Genomic DNA, 19745 nt, shown 5'->3' with positions numbered 1-19745 from the left:
AATGCAAGGCAGGACCCGATGCTCAGAGTCAGAAATCAAATTGTTCTCTAGTTGATTTCCAGGCGAACGCAAGCGGCACCGAGTTTAAATTAATCCAGTGCACTCTGAGCAGTACTTAGGCGTGCAGAGCAGCCCTGCGAGGCCGAAATGAAATCATTTCGAGACCCCGCTTTCTCTCCGGTCTCATCTCTTCTCACATAATCAGCTACAACCATTTCCTGAGTTTGGCGCTTGCAGCTGCTAAATCACCCAGAGGTTCCCTCTGCCCATGGAGGGCTGAGCCCCTTGCCAGAGGGATGCCAGGAGAGCAGCCGGGGAACGGCAGGTTCGCTCTGCCCATGGAGGGCTGAGCCCCTCACCAGGGGGACGCCAGGAGAGCAGCCAAGGGACGGCTGGACAGGCCCTGCTTCCTGAGAGCGGAAACTGCTGACCTCGAGAAAAGCAGGTCCCACATGGGGGCGGCACCTATGGGAGGCGGGCTTGGGAAGCCACCCCAGGGGCCCTGTGCAGGCTCTGCAGCCTGGTCCGTGTCCCTGCAGGGGGGCCAGAGAGTGGCCTTCACAGGCTCCCACTCACAGGGAGGAGTTTGGTTATGGGTGTCACTCCTGGATCTGCGGGTAAACATGCCAAAAATTATTATTTTAAACAACCATAAAGAGCAATGTGTCGTGGTTTGTTTAATCACCCACCCCCCACCGACACCCAGAGATGCATTTCAGGTGTCTGACCACAGAGTCAACACTGTTGTGTGTGTTCAGTCTTTAGATGCAGACTCAAGAAGTCACGGTGTTTGGGGCTTGTAGATATGTGTGGCTGCTCTGCAACAGCTCAGTCCACACTTCCCTGACTGTGCCATGCCAGGACTCCTGGTGACCACCACGGCCTGGGGACATCACTCCTGGCCACTCTGCATCCCAGCTCCTCCCCACCTGCACCCCGGTGAGGACTCCACTGTCCGCAGGAGCTGACCGCACTGGGGCAAGGAGGAAGCAGAAAACAGGGTCGGGAGGAGCAGGCCAAGCACCCTGTGGCCGGGGCCAGCCCAGTGAGCACAGACGTGGGGCTCAGATCCTCGGCCGACCCCCAGCCCGGCTCTGAGCACTGCCTCTCACTGAACCGTCAGTTCCTGTACAAGCGACACAGACCACCCTGTGAACACCTGGGCTGGGCAGCCCCACCCTGCAGAGCCATCTGAGGATACTGCATGCGCCTGGCCTTTGGGTACATGCTCAGGGCGGGGGTGCAAGACAACCAGAGTCATGGCTGGGTGGACAGAGACCACGAGGCCAGCAGCGCAGTGCCTCCATCACAGTAGCTGTGGCTGCCAGCACCCATCAGTGCCCTCTTCAAGGGCCTACCAGGACCTCTGGGCAAGAACGCACACGCCCGCTGGCTGCAAGCTGCATCCTTCAAACAATGACTGTGCATAGCAACTGCAACACACACACAGGCACCACAACAGAAAGTTTCACACACTGTCAGAGAAGATTCTAGGCACTAAATCCTGAGTTTTCCCAGACAGTGCCAGGCAGGGCCCTGAGCCTGGGATGTGGAATCCTTCTTGATCTCCCACCCAGCCCGCCCATGCACTCGTGTGTGCCATGGTTCAGTTCTGTGTGTGGCACTGTCCCTCCGACCATCCGTGCATGTCTGGTGGGCAGTCACAAGCTGGCACAGAACAAGAGCTTGCCCACACAGGCCGTGTCAGGCAAGACCAAAGCAGCGAGAAGGACGCATGCGATCCCAGGCGAGACAACAAATCTGTTGAGGCTGAGCTGCACACCTAAGTCCTAGGGGTTTAAATATCATTTCAAGACGAGCTGGAAACCCACCTGAGCTGTGCTGGCATGCGAGAACCACACTCAGGAGCAAATGCTTCCTCTTTGCCCCAGGGCATCACACTTCACCTTGCTTTCTCTGAAGCCCAGCTGGCAGACCCGAGGGTCCCTCGGGATGGAACTGGATGCTGGTTTGCCAGCTCTGTGCTCCCTTCTCTGCCCTTCCCTGACCCTGTGAGCATCTGCAGTGACTTCGGACTCCCTCCTGGCTGTGGCCCCACCACAGCCCACTAGGCCTGCGGCTCAGAGCCAGGTGCCTTGGATGGAAACCGCAAAAGGAGGCTCGTGGGCGTATGCCTCGGCTGGGGCCAGGGCGCAGGGAGGCTGTGACGGGCTGGCGGTCCGTGGGTAATGCACCCCTTGTAAGCCTAGGGAGAGGACCCCGCAGTGGACTGCAAGGCACCAGGAAGGTGAAGCCGGGTGTTCAGTCACGACCTTGACGACATGTCCAAGGTCAAGTGCTTAAGCACACACTCAGTGACTAGGGTAAGTCCCTCTGGTTCAGGCCCCATCCCTGGGGCAAGACAAAAGACAGCAGGGCCACGAATTTAGAAAACCAAGCGTACTCCGTGGAGACCTAAGGCACAGACCCAGGCCCGACTGGACGCTGCAGATGCACGTGTAAACACAGGGACTTGAGGACATTCGCCTGAACCTGCACCTGCTTTATACCTGCAGGGGCTTGGGTGACAGTCCCCATGTTTAAAAGAACACAGGCCTGATGTTATAGTGCGCAGGAGGTTAAGGCTGTCGCCTGTGGCACCAGCATGCCATGTGAACACTGGCTTAAGTCCCAGCTGCTCCGCTTCCCATCTAGCTTCCTGCTCATGTGCCTGGGAAAGCAGTGAGGATGGCCTGAATACCTGAGCACCTGTTATCCACATGGGAGACCTGGCTGGTACTCCATGCTCTGCCTAGCCCAGCTCTGGTTGGTGTGGTCATTCAGGGAAAAAGACCAAATGGAAGAGTGTGCGTTCTCTGTAACGCTGCTTCACACACACACACACACACACACACACACACCTTTTTTTTCTTTCTTCTCTTTCTAAAGCGTGAGACCACTTCTGCAACAGCCACTCTGGATGTTCCAGAATTGCGCTCATCTGCCCCTGACTAACCAGTGAGCACACAGCTCATCCTATGCAGGCTCCAAGGCTGGGATGGCTGGGGAGGGTGTCGAATATCCTCTGCCCAGAGCCCGCTCGGGGCTCAGGCACTGCAGAGCACTGCTGTGGCCTCTTCCTTGGGATACAGAAGCGGGCGGGGGGGGGGTGCGGATATTCTGCCCTCTCCCCACCCAGAGCTGACCACAGGAATCACCTGGCGGACATGTGAATGAGAAGCTGAGACCAATGACCACTCATTCAAAGGATGCTGTGGAATGAGTGCATTTGCAAAACCCTGGCAGGTGGCGCAGCAGAGGGCTCCTGGAGCCACACTGCAGGAGACGAGAACAGACCCCTTATTTTTGCCAAAATTCCACAGCCATGACTTTCTCTCACCAAGGAACTTCAGATAGCTGTGTTTGTCCAGCTTTGGGTCCTGTGGGCACAGAAGCTGCCCAGGGCATGAAGGGCTGGGATGTGTCTGAAGCCAGGCACTTGGGAGATGGGCAATGGTCCATTCTGTAACAGGTGCAGTGAACATGGTTCCTGTGGAAGGGAGCCTGCACAGTCTGTTCTGAAGCATTCCCAGGACCGTCCCAGCTGAAGAGGGGACAGTCAATCTTGCCTGAGACACTCTAGCTTCGGCCTGTCTTGCGGGGAGGTGATTAACACGTACTGACTGCAACCTTAACCCCGTCCTGATCTCATTTCCCTGATGACCAGAGTGCAAAGCGATGCTTAGATTCTGAGCAAGGAGGAGCCCTTTGGCCTCTGTGCCCTAGGCTCCCGGAGCCCAGGATGACACAGCTGTCAGCAGCCACGCTCGGGCCAAGTCCGCAATGCCACAAGCGGCTTCTGCTTGCCGGGAAGCCGGCCGGTGCGGTGCTGAGGGAGAGCTGCCCCGCCGGGCCCTCGGGAGCACGGAGCCATTCTGAAGCCGAGATCAAAGAGGACCTCATCTCTGCAGCGCTCTGCTGAAGGCAAAGCCTTTAAAAATAACCCAGGAGTACTGGCTACATGTGTCTTCCTGATTTGGGTTTTTTTTTTTTCCACCAAAAAGAGAAATCGCACAGCGCGTGAAAGGCTCTAGAAGTGATGATGATGTTTCAAATCCAGGGTTAAAAGTTACTCCTGGCAAAGAGCAGTGAATAATTCAGCAGCGGTCCCGGAGCCGACTGCAACCACGGCCGCAGGCTTGTGTGTTGATCTCCGTCCCTGCCCCGGAGTTGGGGCAAAAAGCTCTTCGCAAATTAGAGAGGAAATGAGGGTGTGTGGAGACCCTGCAACGGAGCAGCCGGTGCGTGAAGCCAGCCACATACCGTGGTTCATCTCAGGGTGTGTGCGGGGGTGGAGATGGCTTTAGAGAGGGGAGAAGCTCGGCCCGTGCTCCCAGGCTCCGCCACCCACAACGCCCACTCCCCTGGAGGATCACGTGCCCAATCGCAACAAACTCCAAGTCCACACTCAGCCTGTTCCAGAAACTTCCTTTTGTCATCACCGGCCCCCCTAACCTGGTCTGCTCTGCCAGGCAGGGACTGTGAGAACTGCACCCCAACTCTCACCTGGCTGCAGCCTTGACTGCCATGTATCAGCAGATGGAAGATTCATCAGCAAATGAATAAATGCATCTTTTAAAAAATGTTGACTAGGGGGGCCCGGCAGCGTGGCCAGCTAAAGTTCCTCGCCTTGAATGCACCGGGATCCCATATGGGTGCCGGTTCAAATCCCAACAGCTCCACTTCCCATCCAGCTCCCTGCTTGTGGCCTGGAAAACATCAAGCACAGTCCAAAGCCCTGGGACCCTGCACCCATGTGGGATACCCGGAAGAGGTTCTTGTATTCTGGCTTTGGATCAGCACAGCATCGGCCATTGCAGACGCTTGGGGAGTGAATCATCGGACGGAAGGTCTTCCTCTCTGTCTCTCCTTCTCTCTGTATATCTGACTTTCCAACAAATAAATCTTTAACAAAAATGCTGACTAGGAACTAAGTTTTTTTAAAGCACAATGTTTATGCACACATTTCACTTTCATGAAAGGTAAAGTCTCATCAGCAGGGAGGAAAGTAAAAGCTGGCATTCAGTAGTTAGTTGCCCTGCTTGCTGAGAGCCAGCAGACAGCTGTGGCTACCACACACAGACAATGTAACCTGCACAGCCGTGGGGCTCCGCAGGCTCCCAGGGCCATCCTCCACTGCTTTCCCAGGCCACAGGCAGAGGCACTATCAGAAGCAGAGAGGCTGAGATATGAACCAGTGCCTGTATGGGATGCCAACGCAGCAGAAAGAGGTTTAACCTTCCTGTTTCTCAGCACTGACCCAGAAAGCGTCTACACAGCACATGTGCTAGCCATGCTTCAAGTGGAGGCATTTCCACCACGGCAATCAGCAGGACACAGACATTCTTAGGCAAGATTATCTGGAAGCATAACTCCTCCTTTTGTTAAACAAGGTTCATTGTTCTGGCACCTGCGTGGGCAGGATGTGCGGGTTAGCATCGGGGGGCTGGCAAGGCTGCCAGAACCCCCAGAGGAAGGTGTGCAGAGAAACCGGGGGTGGGCCAGGCATGAACCCAGACCTGGACTGTTCCACGTGGCAGGGCCTCAGCAGAATCACTTTGGATCATGTGGCCGGGGTGACACCTACAGGGCCCTGGCGGTCTCTCCCGGGGCCTGGCCCGCCTGGCATGCCGTCTGTCCCTAGGGCCTGATGTGGCCCCCGCCTCTCACGTTGAAGTGGCTAGAGAACAGACACCGGAGTAATGCACAGGGCCGCAGGTGCCTTGAGAGTTCTGACGCTAATGGACAGCCACCGCCCGGCGGGGAGCGGGACTCCTGAGCAGGGCGAGAACCGTGGGCATCTAGCTGCAAGGCAGCCCCTCTGGGCAGCCGTGGGGTCACCATCCCACCCACCAACCCGTGTTGGATTTCACAGACAGCGAAGCGGACGCAGGCGTGTCGTCCCAGAAACGTAGTAAGAGTTTTAAGATCCCACTGCAGAAATAATGTAGCAATTAAAATTGCATTTATAACTAAATATGTTTAAAATGCTTCCTCATAGAAAGAGTAAAATTTTAAGCCATTTAGAATAACCATCTGCTTCCTCGTGATATAAAATTTTTAGTATCATTGTGTAATTAATATTAATATCACTTTCTGTTAAATCTGTCGGATAATAAAGCACAGACGTAACGCAGAACGTGTCAATGGGAAGTGGCTCCGGAATGCAGAGCCCAGGTTCCGCACAGCACGGACGGGAAGTGCTGTGGACGGTTCTGGGCAGTCCCGGCTGCACAGACAGCCGCGGGCCAGCAGGTGTCCGCCTGCCTCTGGCCACGTCGGAGCAGCACCCCCGCCCAGAAGTCACACTGGGTTCCGTTCTTGACACGCTTCCCTTCCGTCCTTCAAGGTTTTTATTTGAAAGGCAGAGGTATAGAAGAGAGATTTTCCATCTGCTGGTTCACTCCCTAAATGGCTGAAGCCGGAAGCCTTGTAGCTTCCTCTGGGTCTCGCACGGGTGCAGGGATCCAGGGACATCAGCAAGGAGCTGTGTCGGAGGTGGAGTAGCTGAGACTTGAACTGGCATCCATATGGGATGCTGGCACTGCAAGTGGGGGCTTCATGGACTATGCCACAGCGCCAGCCCCAAGATACTTTTTTCTTAAAACTTTTTACTTTCCCATTCTCTGTGCATTGTAAGATTCTACACTGGGAGGAAAGTAAGGACTGGAAAGCATCTGGTCAGTTTCACTGTGACTGACGGCAAAGTCTGTGACGAGAAAGTCTGACTGAAGCCTCTTCCGTTTTTTTGTTTTAAGGATTTCCATATTTATTTGGAAGTCAGAGTGACAGAGGTGGAGAGGAAGAGGTCTCCGTGCTGCTTCAGTCCCCAGATGGCTGCAATGGCTAGAACTGGGCCACGATGAAGCCAGGAGCTTTTTCTGGGTCTCCCACATGGCTGGCAGGGGTCCAAACACGTGGCCCAGTTTTTTGCCACCTTTCCCAGGTCATCAGCACAGACCTGGATCAGAGCAAGAAGGACTTGAAAGGGCACCCATGTGGGATGCCAGTGTCGAAGGCTTTACCCACTATGCCACAATGCAGGGCCTGATGAAAGCTGCTTGAACTGCAGGATCTCCCAGGGAAGAACCATACAGGCCAGACTGTCCTCTCGATGGCAAAGTGGCACGGAACCTCGACAAAAGGCCGTCGGTGCTGAAAAACAGCCCCAAACTGGAGGCTCTCAAGTTGCACCGACATAAGGTCTCCCCAAAGCGCCTTTCCTGTTAGACACACTGCACACACTGACCAGCCCCTTTCCACGGTACGGCCTGCACGTGATCCACCTTTAAAAACATCAGCACCCTGACGTGGGTCTTCCGCAGCTAAACAGGTTAGGAAACGAGCAGAATACAAGCCCTCAGTAGGCTGTGATGTCTGCACTGGAGGAAGTTTTAAGACTGTTAATGCCGGACTGTCGCACTGAGACCAAGCGGAAGTGACCAAGATGGGAGCCACGTGGCCACGAAGGGAATCCGCGGGGCCTGCCAGACTTGACAGCTGCACAGATCGGCCACTGGCCCGTCCCCTCCCAGCCCCTCTCATGTAGCCTCCTCAGGGTTAAGCCCCTCTCTCCCCTCGGGTGTCCCTGCACATGTGCCTTGCTGCCCACCCTCAAAGCTCCACAGGCCCCCAGCCCCCTGCAAGGCTCAGCCACCGCACGCGTCCCTACCTTCTTCCCACCCACGGTCCACGTCCGTCACCTGGCCTAGAGCCCCACTGCTTGCGACACAGCGCTTGCCTGGTGTGTCACAAGCAAACAGGCGAGCGGCACGACAGAACCCATGCAGTGACCCACACACGCAGCAATGCTGCTTGCCCCCGCAGCACCGACTGCGCACTCCCGCCACCTGACAAAGTGCAACCCAATCTGCTTACCTATCGACTGCCTCATCTCCTTCTGCCCGTCTGAGACACAGCTCTGCTCCCAGGGCCAGGCACAGCAAGCCCTGTACACGGACAAGGGGCACCTCAGTCTCTGGTGGCAGACAACACCCGCCTAACCTTAACACATGAGTCTTGCCCAGTGGCTACGGAGCATCCGAGCTAAGTCTGAGTGATCATGGCCTTGACGGTCGCTGCAAATGTTAACTGCTGGCACAGTGGTCATTGAGCTTTCTGTAGCTAGAGGGGCACAAGCTGTGCTTTGGGACAGTCCTCCAATAAGACATGGAGAGTCGACACCAAGGCCCCGAATATGAAGAACCAAAGAACCGGAAGCAGCTCTAGGCAATCCAGCCCCCAGGACCGCAAGGCCCGGCCTTTTGTGGGGATGCTCCAGTGTCTCCGACGGGTGCTTGGTGTGACCTCAAGGGGCTGAGCCGTGGGCCTGGTGGTCAAGAAGATGGAGAAATGCCAGCCTCAAGGTTCCGGCCTTACAGCACAAGAATCAAACGTGGGAGCCAGGACTGTCCAAGACAGTGTAATGCTGGGATAGCAACCCTGCAGGGCAGTGTGGGGGCAAGGCAGGCAGAGTGAGCTGGAGCAGGGGACAATGTCGGGGGGAAGGGACAGACTGGAGCCCTGACTTAGGTGACTCATGGCAGGGCCGGTGGAGCAGCTGTGGGGCCAGACCAGCCAGGGCCTTGTCGGACAGAAACAGTACCAGGAAAATGCCCTTATGTGGTGGGCAGCCTGGGGAACTGGGGAAGGAGATGGGCAATTGGTTCCTGGCTGGTTTTTCTGGATGGGACTGGGAGCTGCGAGAAGGTGCAGGGGAGGAGTAAAAACAGGAGCAAGGAGATGCAGCAGACACCCAGGACGGGGCGGGGGCACCCAGGAGGCAGGACGGGGCGGGGGCACCCAGGAGGCAGGACGGGGCGGGGGTACCCAGGAGGCAGGACGGGGCAGGGGCACCCCGGAGGCAGGACAGGGGGCCGGAAGGAGGCAAGGGACACTGGGGGCAGCAGGCACTCCTGTTCCCAGGAGTCACCTGCAAGCAAATGTGCCCCAGGAACTCACTGTGAAGGGAGCTGGTAGGTGAGGCTGTGCTTCTGTCTGCAGTGGCCAGGAAGGAAAAGGCAGGTGGCTCATCTGGCTTCCAGCATCAGAATTGGCAGAGCCACTCTGAACAGATTCAGTGCGAACTGCCACCTGCTCTCCAGGCAATTGGCATGGCTTCCTGCCTCTGAAAAGGAGTGGCTGAGGGAGATGGCAGGTGCCACGGGGAGTGATGGGGGTGACAGCCAAGCCAGCGGATGGCAGGCACGGGGACCACAGGAATGGGTCGCAGAGCAGGCCTGGCAGTCTGTGAGAAGGGAGCCATGGAGCCCAGGACAGAAAGGTCATGAGGAAAGGGTGGGGTTAGGGGAGACGTGGCACAGCGCGGGCATCTGACCTTGCACACACAGAGCTGCCCCTTTCACGCATGCAGCGGGGGAAGTCCTGGAAGAGTGCCACTGTGGAGTGGGGACAAGTGGGCTTCTCCCAGAAGCACCAGCGCGTGTGTGTGTGTGTGTGTGCTGACGTGGGAGGCAGGGGCTGCCTGAGCCTGACCACATGGACCTACTCTGCCTCAGCGGGACTCCCACCCACACCTGGGAGGGGGCACAGAGGCAGAGTGCACATGTGCAGGGCCACACTGGACGGTACTCAGCAGCCTCCCGGCCCAGCCCCATTCCCGCCCACAGGACTCCTTCCTGTGTGACAGCAAAAGGCGTCTCCAGGCATCCTCAAGTGTTGGGCCAGCGAGCCAGCAGATGAAAAAACTGTCCCTGGTTGGAACCCAAAGTCCCTGCGGCCCTGAGCTGCTGAGTGCCTCGGCACAGGGACCACTGCGGCCAGCAGCAGCACCCGCATCTACCACGGGTTTCAAATCATTTCCAGATTTCCGCCTGGCAGCGCCGGGAGCATCAGTGGCCTCAAGCAGGAAACCCACTGCTTCCAGCTCTCATCATCAGAGCCGCCTCTGCCTGGCCCAGGTCAGCAGCCACGGCTGGAAATAGCTGACAGCAAGGAGCCAAGGAGCCAAAGTACAAAGTTACAGCGTTCTGATCCCAAGGAAAAAGAAAAAAACCCAGCACACCTTTCCTCCCCTGTGGCCAGCTACCCCGGGAAGCTTCTGCTTTCCCTGGCCACATGCAGCGCGAGGAAGGCAGGCTCCGAGTGGAGCAGGGACCCGGGGTCGTCCTTTTAATTAGGCCGGCCAGCCTGGGGGAGCACTGGGACCCCCGGTGGCTGGGGCGGGGAGATGAGAGCCCTTGGTAAAGGCAACTGGGGTGCCTGCATCCGGACTATAATGCGCTTCCCTAAAAAAAGCACACCCTGTCAGAAAAAAAAAGACAAATAATTTTAATGACACACTATTTAATGCTAAGTATCCCTTTGAGGAGACAGCAGGCGACGGGGATTAGAGATGGTGAACTTTTTAGAACCAGAAAGAGCCAAATCAGAACCTTGGCCGGCTGTCCACAGCGCGGGCCGGGCTGGGTCTCTTCTAGCCTCACTTGTCAGTGGGGAAATGAGCATTGTGTCTGACGCTCATGCCGAGGACAGATGGCTGCGCTCTCCTTCCTCCCGGCCCACCGCCCTCTAACACCCTCCGCTCCCAGCACCTGGGGCCAGACAGGTGGTGATGGCCCATTATCACCACCTGCTGGTCACGTGCTGAAATTGTCAGTACAACATCCCAGAGAAGATGCTCCAACTGTGGAAATGAAAATGGGTGAGCTGGAAAATGGGTGCAAATGGCCAGCATGTAGCAAAACTGCTCTGGGAGGGGAGCATAGCAGACCAAACCTACACCTCACATGTCCAGCCACCACCATTAAAGGAGTTGTGCAGACAAGTTCTGAGCCACCGAGAATACTTCAAGGTCAGAAAACAAAACGAAAACTTAAGTCAGGGAGGCAATGCAACATGAGAAAGGCAGAGGGATCGAGATCACACACATAAGTGTGAGCGCACGTGCACACACACACGCACTCAGACACGCAGGCATCCTCAGCCATGCAAGGCGGTCACTACAGCACATGGCACTGACTGCAAAGGTAACCTGCTGGACAGCAGGGAGGCAGCGGGCGGCACTCCAGCACCTGCCGTGGCAGACGGCGGGTCCGGAGGGATGGCTGGGATTGCCCCATTACTCAGGCAAGGCAGGGGCAGATGAACGTATGGGGTCCCTGGCAAAGGTGCGAGGCAGCTAGAAACGCACCCCCCAAGGTGAGAGCTGATGACCGCGTGTGCTCCAATCACCACCTCACCCCATCTTGCGCTTGGCCCCCCAGGAACGCTAACTCACGGCTGACACCTCGGGAGTTGGGGGGGGAAGTTCACCCGCAGTCATTATAAACAAGAATTTACAGACTTCCAATAAGACTTGAGAAAAACCCTCAGCCAACAGTTGTTGCGGGGATAATTGTTCTGACTCTGTCAATACGGCCGAGCTGTCCCTCCATTGACTGCAAACAGCAATTTCTTTCAGCCAGGGTTATAAGTCGGAGCTCCCAGGCTCAGCGCGGTCGTTACGGTGACAAACAGTTTAAGCCACAACAGGATCTGACACGGAGATCAATTCCGGGTGCGGAAAGAATCCACACACAGAGATCCCAGGGTGCGGATTTACAGCCGCCACTTTTTATTCTCTCTTGCTGCAAAAATTACTCTGTCAAACACTTAGGGGAGTGAGAAAAGATGTAAAAAAATTAATTTTTCATGTAGTCCTGAAACAGCCTTTCCCAGTGCTGACGTTCAAGATGAATATGTCCCTGTGTTTAAAAAATGACGCCGTGCAGCACGTGGTGGCGGGTCCAGGGGGGATCTGGTCCCCGGAGCGGCTCAGCGGCCAGCAGACGGCAATTTGAAACCCTGGACGGAGCTGTCTGCATTTCCTCTAAGGGCAGATGTGGGGCTCGTGTTAGCAATGCCAAATCATATTAGACATTTAATTTTAAACCTCGGGTACCGACGTGAGCCCTTCCCAGGGGCACAGCCAGAATCGGGGCGGGTGGGGGAGGGGATCCACTGCCCAGACTCTGTGCTGCCTCTCCCAGAATCGACCCTCACCTCCTGTTTTACAGTTTTTCCCCCAATTTCAGAATCTTCTGTGGGATGCGCAGCTGCCCACGGCTGCTAAGGGGCAGAAACGGAAACACTGAGGCGTGCCGAAGGGGACGGTGTCACCAAGCTCTCTGGAGCCAGTCTTGCTCAGAGTGGACAGCGTCGAGTCCCAGGGTGCTATGGGCTGTTCGGTCCCCAGCACTGGGCCCACGCACTCGGAGGCGGCAGAGCTGTCCCTGCCCCACCCGGCTGCTGGTCCCAAATCCAGCTGTCCTGGGTCTAAAATCCAAACTGGAGACTGGGGAGGGGCTTTCGGCAGCTGTCACTCCGTGAGAAAAAGGCGGGTCTCATCAGGTGACATCATGAAACCCGTTCACAGATGTACCACTCCTGGGTGTGCCCTGGGGCCTGGCCACTTAGGCAGCACCCCCAACCCCTCCTGCCACAGGCTGAGGGCGTGTCTTGCAGGCCTGGCCAACCCTGGGGCGGGGGTCCAGCTGGTTCCCAGGAGCAGTCAACAGCCACCGGAAGCAAAGCTCCAGCACAGGGGTCTTCCAGCTTCAGCTTGTTCTGGGTGGGCAATGTGGCCTTTCGCAGGATGTGGAGTGGGACAGCCTCCCACCTGCCAAGCGGTGCCTGCAGCGGCTGGGCGAGCGTCAGAGCGAGCTCCCACAGGACTCCCCTGACAAATGCCTGCCTTCCGCCCAGAAAGCAAGGCACGGTGCAGGCCCTGCCAAGGCGGGGGGCCCTCCTGTGCCATCCTGCCGCCCTTCCGAACGGGGCTTCCTCAGCACTGGCTGCCCATCAGCTGGCAGCTGGGCCTCGCCGCACCCCTCTCCCTCGGCTCTCCTCACGGTGCTGCGCCCGCTAAGACCTTGCCCTTCGCACTGGCTCCTTGGCTGCCTGGCTTCCCCATCTCTTCCTCACCAAGTCTTTGTCCAAGTTGCTCCTGATGCTTATAATAACTTGTTCCTGCTGTTTGGTGTGTGCGCATGCGCGCATACACACACACACACACACACACACACACACACACACACACACACACACACTCCATCTTGCTCTGAAAGCGTTGCTCAAGTCTGAGTCTCTTCAGGAAGATTTCCTCGACTAACTCTATCATTGCTCCAACCACCCGCAGAGCCGCAGCCCGGGGTCTGGCTCCAGCCCGCAGCAGCTGGCGCTCGGGACCCCACTTCCTTGTGTTTCTCCTCTCCTGTGTGTCCAGGCTCAAGCCTTGGGAGGTTTGCTGGACACCCATGTGTGGCTCACATATGTGAAATTGCATTGTCAGTTGGAAAGCAAGCACGCACTAGCGGCCTGGGTCCTGCAGAAACAGGCACATCCGGGCCATGGAGAGGAGGGTGGCTGAGGGCCTGGCAGTGCAGACGAGTGTAACCAGAGAGCCGCTGGGCCTGGAGGCATGACAGTATGTGCCGCACATCCAGTGGCGGCCAAGGCAGAGAGCCGGGCAGGCGGGAACACACAGGGTCCACGTCAGAAGGACGGACATGCAACTCCTAAGGCCTTCTCTGTGCAACTCGTCTGCAGCGGGGCATGCTGGGATGCCTGGGGTCCACGGGGGCACGCTGGGCTCCACTCCCAGCTCCTGCTTCGGGTTTCTGCTGATGCAGAGCCCGGAAGGTAGCCGGTTCCCTGTCCCCGACGTCGGAGACACAGACTGAGTTGCCAGCTTCCAACGGCAGCCCCTGAAGCACAGGGGTGTGACACCGGGAGAGAGAACCAGCGGACGGGAGAGCTCTACTTGTTCCTTGCTCTTGTCTCAAATAAACACACAGCTATCCAAATCCACCTGCTCACCTCACCTCTGTGTGTGTGGTGACTAAGTCCCCAGTTCTCTCTGGATCCCCAGTGCTCCCCCAAACGGCATTCTTGTGGCAGACACGGAGCAGAAGTAGCTCCCCGCTGTCACTGGGAGCCCCGTGCCTCAGTCACACCAAGGGGTGTCACTGTGTGGCACCATTGCGCAACGAGGAGCTGTGCGACAAGACAAGGTACCAGCCATGTCTACACAACACGCTCCCAGAGGACCTGGCTCGGCTCCCTCCCACACCGCAGTGCGGTGCCCGAGTGAGGACATCCGACAGCGGCGCTCACGGACGAGCAGTGCTCCGCGGCACCCGAGAGTCACAGGATGAGGCATGTGAAAAGCCTGTTCCGCCCAGCAAGTCACCATGACAAAGAAAACACAGCTCCTGGGTCACCCAGGCCACAAAGCCAGGCTGCCCTGGAGGATCACGTGGGAACAGCACACCTACCCACCGAGGGAACACGGGACTTGCTGGAGGTTGCCTGGTGGGCTTGCACCCCGAAGCTCCTCCAGCAGGTCCCAAAGTGGGGCGTGGGAGGGTCTCGATTCCAGAGGAACCCGAAAGGGGTCCACGGCAAACCTCTCCCACTTGCCAAGTGAAGCAGGCCCCTGGGGCGGGAAGTGAGCATGGGTGGGCGAGGCTCCATGCTGCCAACACTCCAGGGTCAAGGTACCCTCAGAGTCTGCCTAGCCTGGCCTCACCGCCTTCCTCCTCGCATGGCTGGGAGGTGGGTACCTGTGGGTCTGTAGGTGACGGCTAGTGCCGGGGGTGCTGCGAAACTGGCAACGAGGGTGGGAGTTGCCCGAGCTACTGTGCCCACTAGAGCAGTGGCAGTGGCAGGGTCCACGGGGAAGACCTGACGTGCGATGTGTTCATGAGGACAAATCCTGCTGAGAGCATTCCAAAACCCTGTCTGTGAGGCTACACGTCACGCTGGGAACTCCTCTAAACATGGGTACCTGTGGGCACCACCCATGGGCAAAACCCACACAGGCAGCCAGTGTGCCCTCCACACCACGCCATGTATATTCTCACACAGCCGCCAGGAGAGGTCCCCAGGGGGCACAGCTGTCCTCCTCAAGACAGTGGGTCTCCATTGTTGGAAAAAAGAAAAATGCTGAAGCAAGCCCAACGCTGGGGAACCTGGAAGAACCCATGCCAGGCAGGGCTGTGACCCGGACTCTGTCTCTCAGCTCTGACACTTCCCTTCCCCTTCAAGTGACCCTGCGGAAACCACCTGCCCAGGCTGTGGGCTCAGGTGCCCAGCCCATCAAGCGGATGAATGTGGACTCCTGACACCAAAGAGGAATTGATAAAGCATTGTCACGGGACAGCCTGTCAAGGACAGAACACTCCTGGGACAACGGGCGAGGCCGTCACTGACGTAAGACAGGTCCCCCGGGGCGCCGCGCTCAAGTGCAGTATGGACAGCTGGGCTGGCGCCTCCCATGGCCCTGGCGGTGGCCGCAGTCCATGGGGCTGTGCCCTTCTTACCACTGCTGATGGCCGAGTTGGCAACGACAGTAGCCTCGCTCCACTGGTCGGCACTGGAGACAGAGTAGGAACGCTGGTGCATGCCGTCGGGCCGGCTGTTGAAGGAGACCAGGCTGATGCCGCTCGCCAGCTGGGACCCCGGCGCGCTACAGACATTCCCTAGAAACAAACAAGTCGGGTGAACACCACGCCGGGCCGCGGGCCGCGGGCCGCAAGACGACAGCGCCAAGACGATCGCAGCACGCCGCGTGCGGCCCGCGATGTCCCCTCATGCCGAGCAAGGCCAGCCCGGGGCAGATATCTCAGACAAAGGCTGACATCCACCTTGGCTGAGCCGCGGGAAGGAAGCCAAGGCCACAGACGACTGTACTTGGCAAAATGATGCTACGAAGACTTGCGGCTCTACTGTGACCTCTGGGCCTGGCAGAGGTGAAGACAAACGGACCGACGGATGGGGTCAGGGCCAGGGAGCGTGCTCGCGTCAGTCAGGCTGTGGGAGAGCCTGGAGCTGGCCATGCTCGCTGCCCCAGCGCCAACGCGGTGGGGCCGACGGGGGATGTCTCACGGGGCGGCCGTACTTTACGATCTGCACAAATCAAGGAGACGGGTAGAAAACGCAGGCCCGTGGACCAGATCAGCTTACCCGTAACCTTGAACAGACTTGGTGGCGGTTACGACCTCCCTGTATGTGATGACATACGAGTCCACTGTTACTTGATGATTTGAGTCGGTTGTTTGGTATCACCATGAATTATTATCTGGCCACACCAAATTCTGACTCTGAAACAGTGCAGTGCCTTTCTCAGAGGCTCGGACAGTGCCCCTTGCTGCTACCGCACCAGTCCGCTGGGTGCGCAGGCAGGTCCTCGGGGGCATTAAGGCTGGCCGCTGATTGCTTTACTTCCAAACCAATTAAGTCTCCACTCTCTCAGACAGCAAGCTTTAACGGTACAAGGTTCTAAACACGCCGCCTATGTTAGTGGTCGCTAGACCTGGCCAATTATCACAACTGCCCAGGGAGTTCTTGAGGAATTGAAACATCAAAATACAGAAACAAGGAAAATTTTGATTCATCGAGGCTGGGAAAGCACTTGGCTGACCGGACCAGCAGTCAGGGTTTAGAACAGGAGCGAGCTTGGCGTAACCCCGGGCAGCACACAGAAGCTGTGAAATCTGCGAAGGGCAGCCACAAGCACCGCAGCACAGACCCTGCACAGGGCAGACGCTTCTTTTAATGGGGGATGCTCTAAATGTCACATGGAATCCAGGTAGAGGCAGGTCTGTAGGGAAGGCCCAGAGTGACACCCAGCAAAGGGAAGAGCGGATGGCTAGGGATTGCGCTCAGACCCACTGCCAGGGAGAACAGAAATGCAGCACCCTAGCAGGTGCCTGGCACAGACCTGGACATTCAGAGGTGGGTGGGAAACCAGTGCCTGCACACAGGAACACAGCCTTGAGCACAAAACTGAACTGGAACCCAAACTCCTGAGCCTAGAACCATGGCTGTCGGGGTTCACGGGCCTGCCCCCCAATCCAGGAACTCAGCTTCAGGGCCTGCAGATACACAGGGGCGTTTTGAGCCCCAACACTGCACCGTGTCCAAGTCCCATCAAGGGGGTGCTCCCCACTCAGCCTGCGCGCCAACCCTGCAGGGCAGCCTGGGGGTCGGGGGAGCAGACCTGCCGCCTGAGCCACGAGGACTGGACTAGCAGCCCAGGGCGGCGAGCACAGCACTGCGTCTGCTCCTGAAATTCTGCACGTGCTACCACCGAGGCCGTGGCGGGCTGAGCTCTGCACCAGGGCACACAGACCCGAGGGACGGAGGGACACCCACCTGCTGCCAAGCATCCTATGCCCACCATGTCCCTGTCCCTGCAGCCCTCTGGCTGTGTGGGTGGCTCCCTTATCTTCTAGATTTTTGCTGGCTCAACCAATGAGCGAGCTCATGTGGGCCTTTCCCCCCCAAGTGCCATTCTGATCTTTTTTCATATACAAGGATCCTTCAAAAAGCCCACAGTGAATGGAGTTAAGAGATTGGCACTGCGGCACAGCGGATAAAACCAGAGCCTGTGATGCCAGCATTCCATATGGCGCCAGTTGGATCCCAGCTGCTCTGCCTCCAGCCCAGCTCCCTGCAATCTCCTAAGGACGGCAGCAGAGCATGGCCTGAGTCCATGGTCTCCTGTACCCAGGAGCGTGACACACAAGTTCCCGGCTTTCGCCTGGCCCAGCCCCAGGAATTGCAGCCATTTGGGGAGTGAACCAGCAGATACAACAGCAGCGGTCGGTCTCTCTCTCTCCCTCCCTCTCTCTCTCTCTCCATAACTCTGTACAGGCCTAGCATGATAGCTCAATGGCTAAATCCTCACTCTGCAAGCACTGGGATTCCATACGGTGCCAGTTAATGTTTTGGCTGCTCTACTTCCCATCCAGCTCCCAGCTTTTGGCCTGGGAAAGCAGCAGAAGATGCCCAGAAGCCTTGGGTCCCTGCATCCACATGAGACTGGGAAGAAGCTCCTGGTCTCAGATCAGCTCAGCTGTGGGCACTGTGGCTATTCGGGAAGTGAACCAGTGGATGGAAGATCTTCCTCTGTCTCTCCTTTTCTCTGTAAACCTGATCTGCCTTTCCAATTAAAAATAACTTAAATAAATACATCCAACAACAATAACAACAACAGAAGTAAAAAGTAAAGCAGGCTAGGAGACCACAAACGGACCTGGGTTTAAGTCCCAGTCCCACTCCAGACTCCAGCTTCCTGCCGAGGCACACCATGGCATGGTACTCGGGTCCCTGCTACCTGTGGGGTCCTAGGGCTGAGTCCCGAGCTCCTCACTGGAGCCCCATTCCACCTCAGCCTTGTAGGTGCTTGGGGGTGCAAGCCAGCAGGTGGGAGCTTTGTCTGTCCTTCTTGTACTCCACAAATTTAAAAAAAAAAATTCAAGGGGAAAAAAAGACATTTTTCACGAACTTTTTGACAGCCCAGAAACACTGGACCGCCACGTCTTTAACTTCAGGCTTTCCCAACTCATGCTTCTCATGGGAAGCCACAAGGGCGGCAAACCCGTGGTGTACACACACACACACACACACACACACACACACACACACACACACAAGAAAGCCCCAGGGAGTGGCCACGGAAGCTCCTCATGCCTGGGCAGCCTCTGAGGCCAACAGTCACTCCCCACATTCAGAGGTGGAACAAACGTGGTCCGATGTCATGAATGGTGCCAGTCTTGGGCCAAGAGTCCTTGCAGCTTCACTCACACGCATCCCTCCTGGACCTCAGAGATGCTTGCTGCTCCTGGATGAGGGCCACTGAATGGCTGTAGACTCCGCAACCATGCCGGAAGTCTGGTAAGCAGGTGTTTGGTGGCACCTGTTCTGTGGCCGGCCACATGGGAGGTGCTGACACTTTTGAGAATACCCGGATGCCGTGTCTCCTGTGGCCCTGCTCTCACTCTGAGTGCGGGCGAGGCCTGTGCTCCACTGGCAGGTGACCGAGCTGCTAGTGAATGCCAATGGTCTGAGGTCCTCACTCATCCAATGAGCACATGGCTTTAGCTGACCATCTGAGACATGAGGGTCTTGGAATCTCGGGCTCCCAGCTGCCTGCCTGGGAGGGCTCAGGTCTCTGACCCCGCATAGGGTCCGTGGGACTTCTAGTGCTGGCACTGCTGTACTGAGTAGTTAGATAAGTTCTTAACGTCTAAAGCTGGGGGACTCAGGTGTGTTAAAGCTGACACTGACCTTCTGCTACCTAGCCACAAGATGGGCTGACGGCAAGCTGGCACTGTGGCCACTGCTTGTGACGCTGCCATTCACATCAGTGTGCCAGCTCAAGCCCTGGTTCCTCCACCTGCAGTCCAGCTCCTTACCAACGCATCTGGGACGGCAACAGAATCTGAGCCAAGTGCCCAGGCCCTGCTGCCCATGTGTGCGACCTGGATGGAGGTCCAGGGTCCTGGTCCCTGCCTGGCTCTGACCTGGGCTACTGTGATCATTTTGAGAGTAACCGGTAGACGTTACTGTGCCTTTTTAATAAACAAATGAATCTTTTGGCTGAATTAGAACGCTCTCTTCCTGGGACCAGGGTAGGTTCCTAAGGAATGGCCCCACCCTCACATCAGTGCCACCTGATAAGAGGCCCAGAAGGAAGGCCCTGCTTCTCTAAGGGATGTGTTCAGACTATGGCCAAGGGGACAGGATTTGCACACTTTCCCTCCTTCCCTTCCTACAGCTTTGGGCGTAAGCCTGCACCCCGCTGCTGGCACGTTAGCCTCTGGGGTTTCCTTCAGTCTCGGGGACACAGGCACGGGCACTCTCTAGCATGCCATGTCTACGGGGATATGCACCAGGGAGCTGTGCCTTCTGACAGGGGACGGCTCTATCCACCCTCCGGGGACAACAAGGCTACAGAG

The 19745-nt window shown here is 57.2% G+C and overlaps 1 protein-coding gene across 5 annotated transcripts in view; it reads right to left on the bottom strand.

Moving 5' to 3' along the window:
- Positions 1–19745, bottom strand: part of AGAP1 (ArfGAP with GTPase domain, ankyrin repeat and PH domain 1) — a 418839-nt gene that overhangs the window by 110196 nt on the left and 288898 nt on the right. The window contains exons 15-17 of one of the 5 annotated variants that reach the window (XM_040972350.1): positions 18037–18040; positions 15352–15418; positions 6791–6810 (exon numbers count right to left, since the gene is read on the bottom strand). The exons of 2 other annotated variants lie outside the window; for them this stretch is intronic. In XM_040972350.1, coding sequence (XP_040828284.1) covers positions 6791–6810; positions 15352–15418; positions 18037–18040 — 91 coding nt within the window. Of the gene's footprint in view, positions 1–6790; positions 6811–15323; positions 15483–18036; positions 18041–19745 lie in introns of all 5 variants that reach the window. 2 more of the 5 variants (XM_040972348.1, XM_040972346.1) reach the window with 2 other exon arrangements.

The sequence above is a fragment of the Ochotona curzoniae genome, unplaced genomic scaffold, assembly GCF_017591425.1.
Source record: "Ochotona curzoniae isolate NIBS_2020 unplaced genomic scaffold, NIBS_Ocur_1.0 contig_2294, whole genome shotgun sequence".
Taxonomy (NCBI): domain Eukaryota; kingdom Metazoa; phylum Chordata; class Mammalia; order Lagomorpha; family Ochotonidae; genus Ochotona; species Ochotona curzoniae.
Note: the sequence above shows the minus strand (reverse complement) of the source record. Positions and strands in the feature narration are given on the sequence as shown.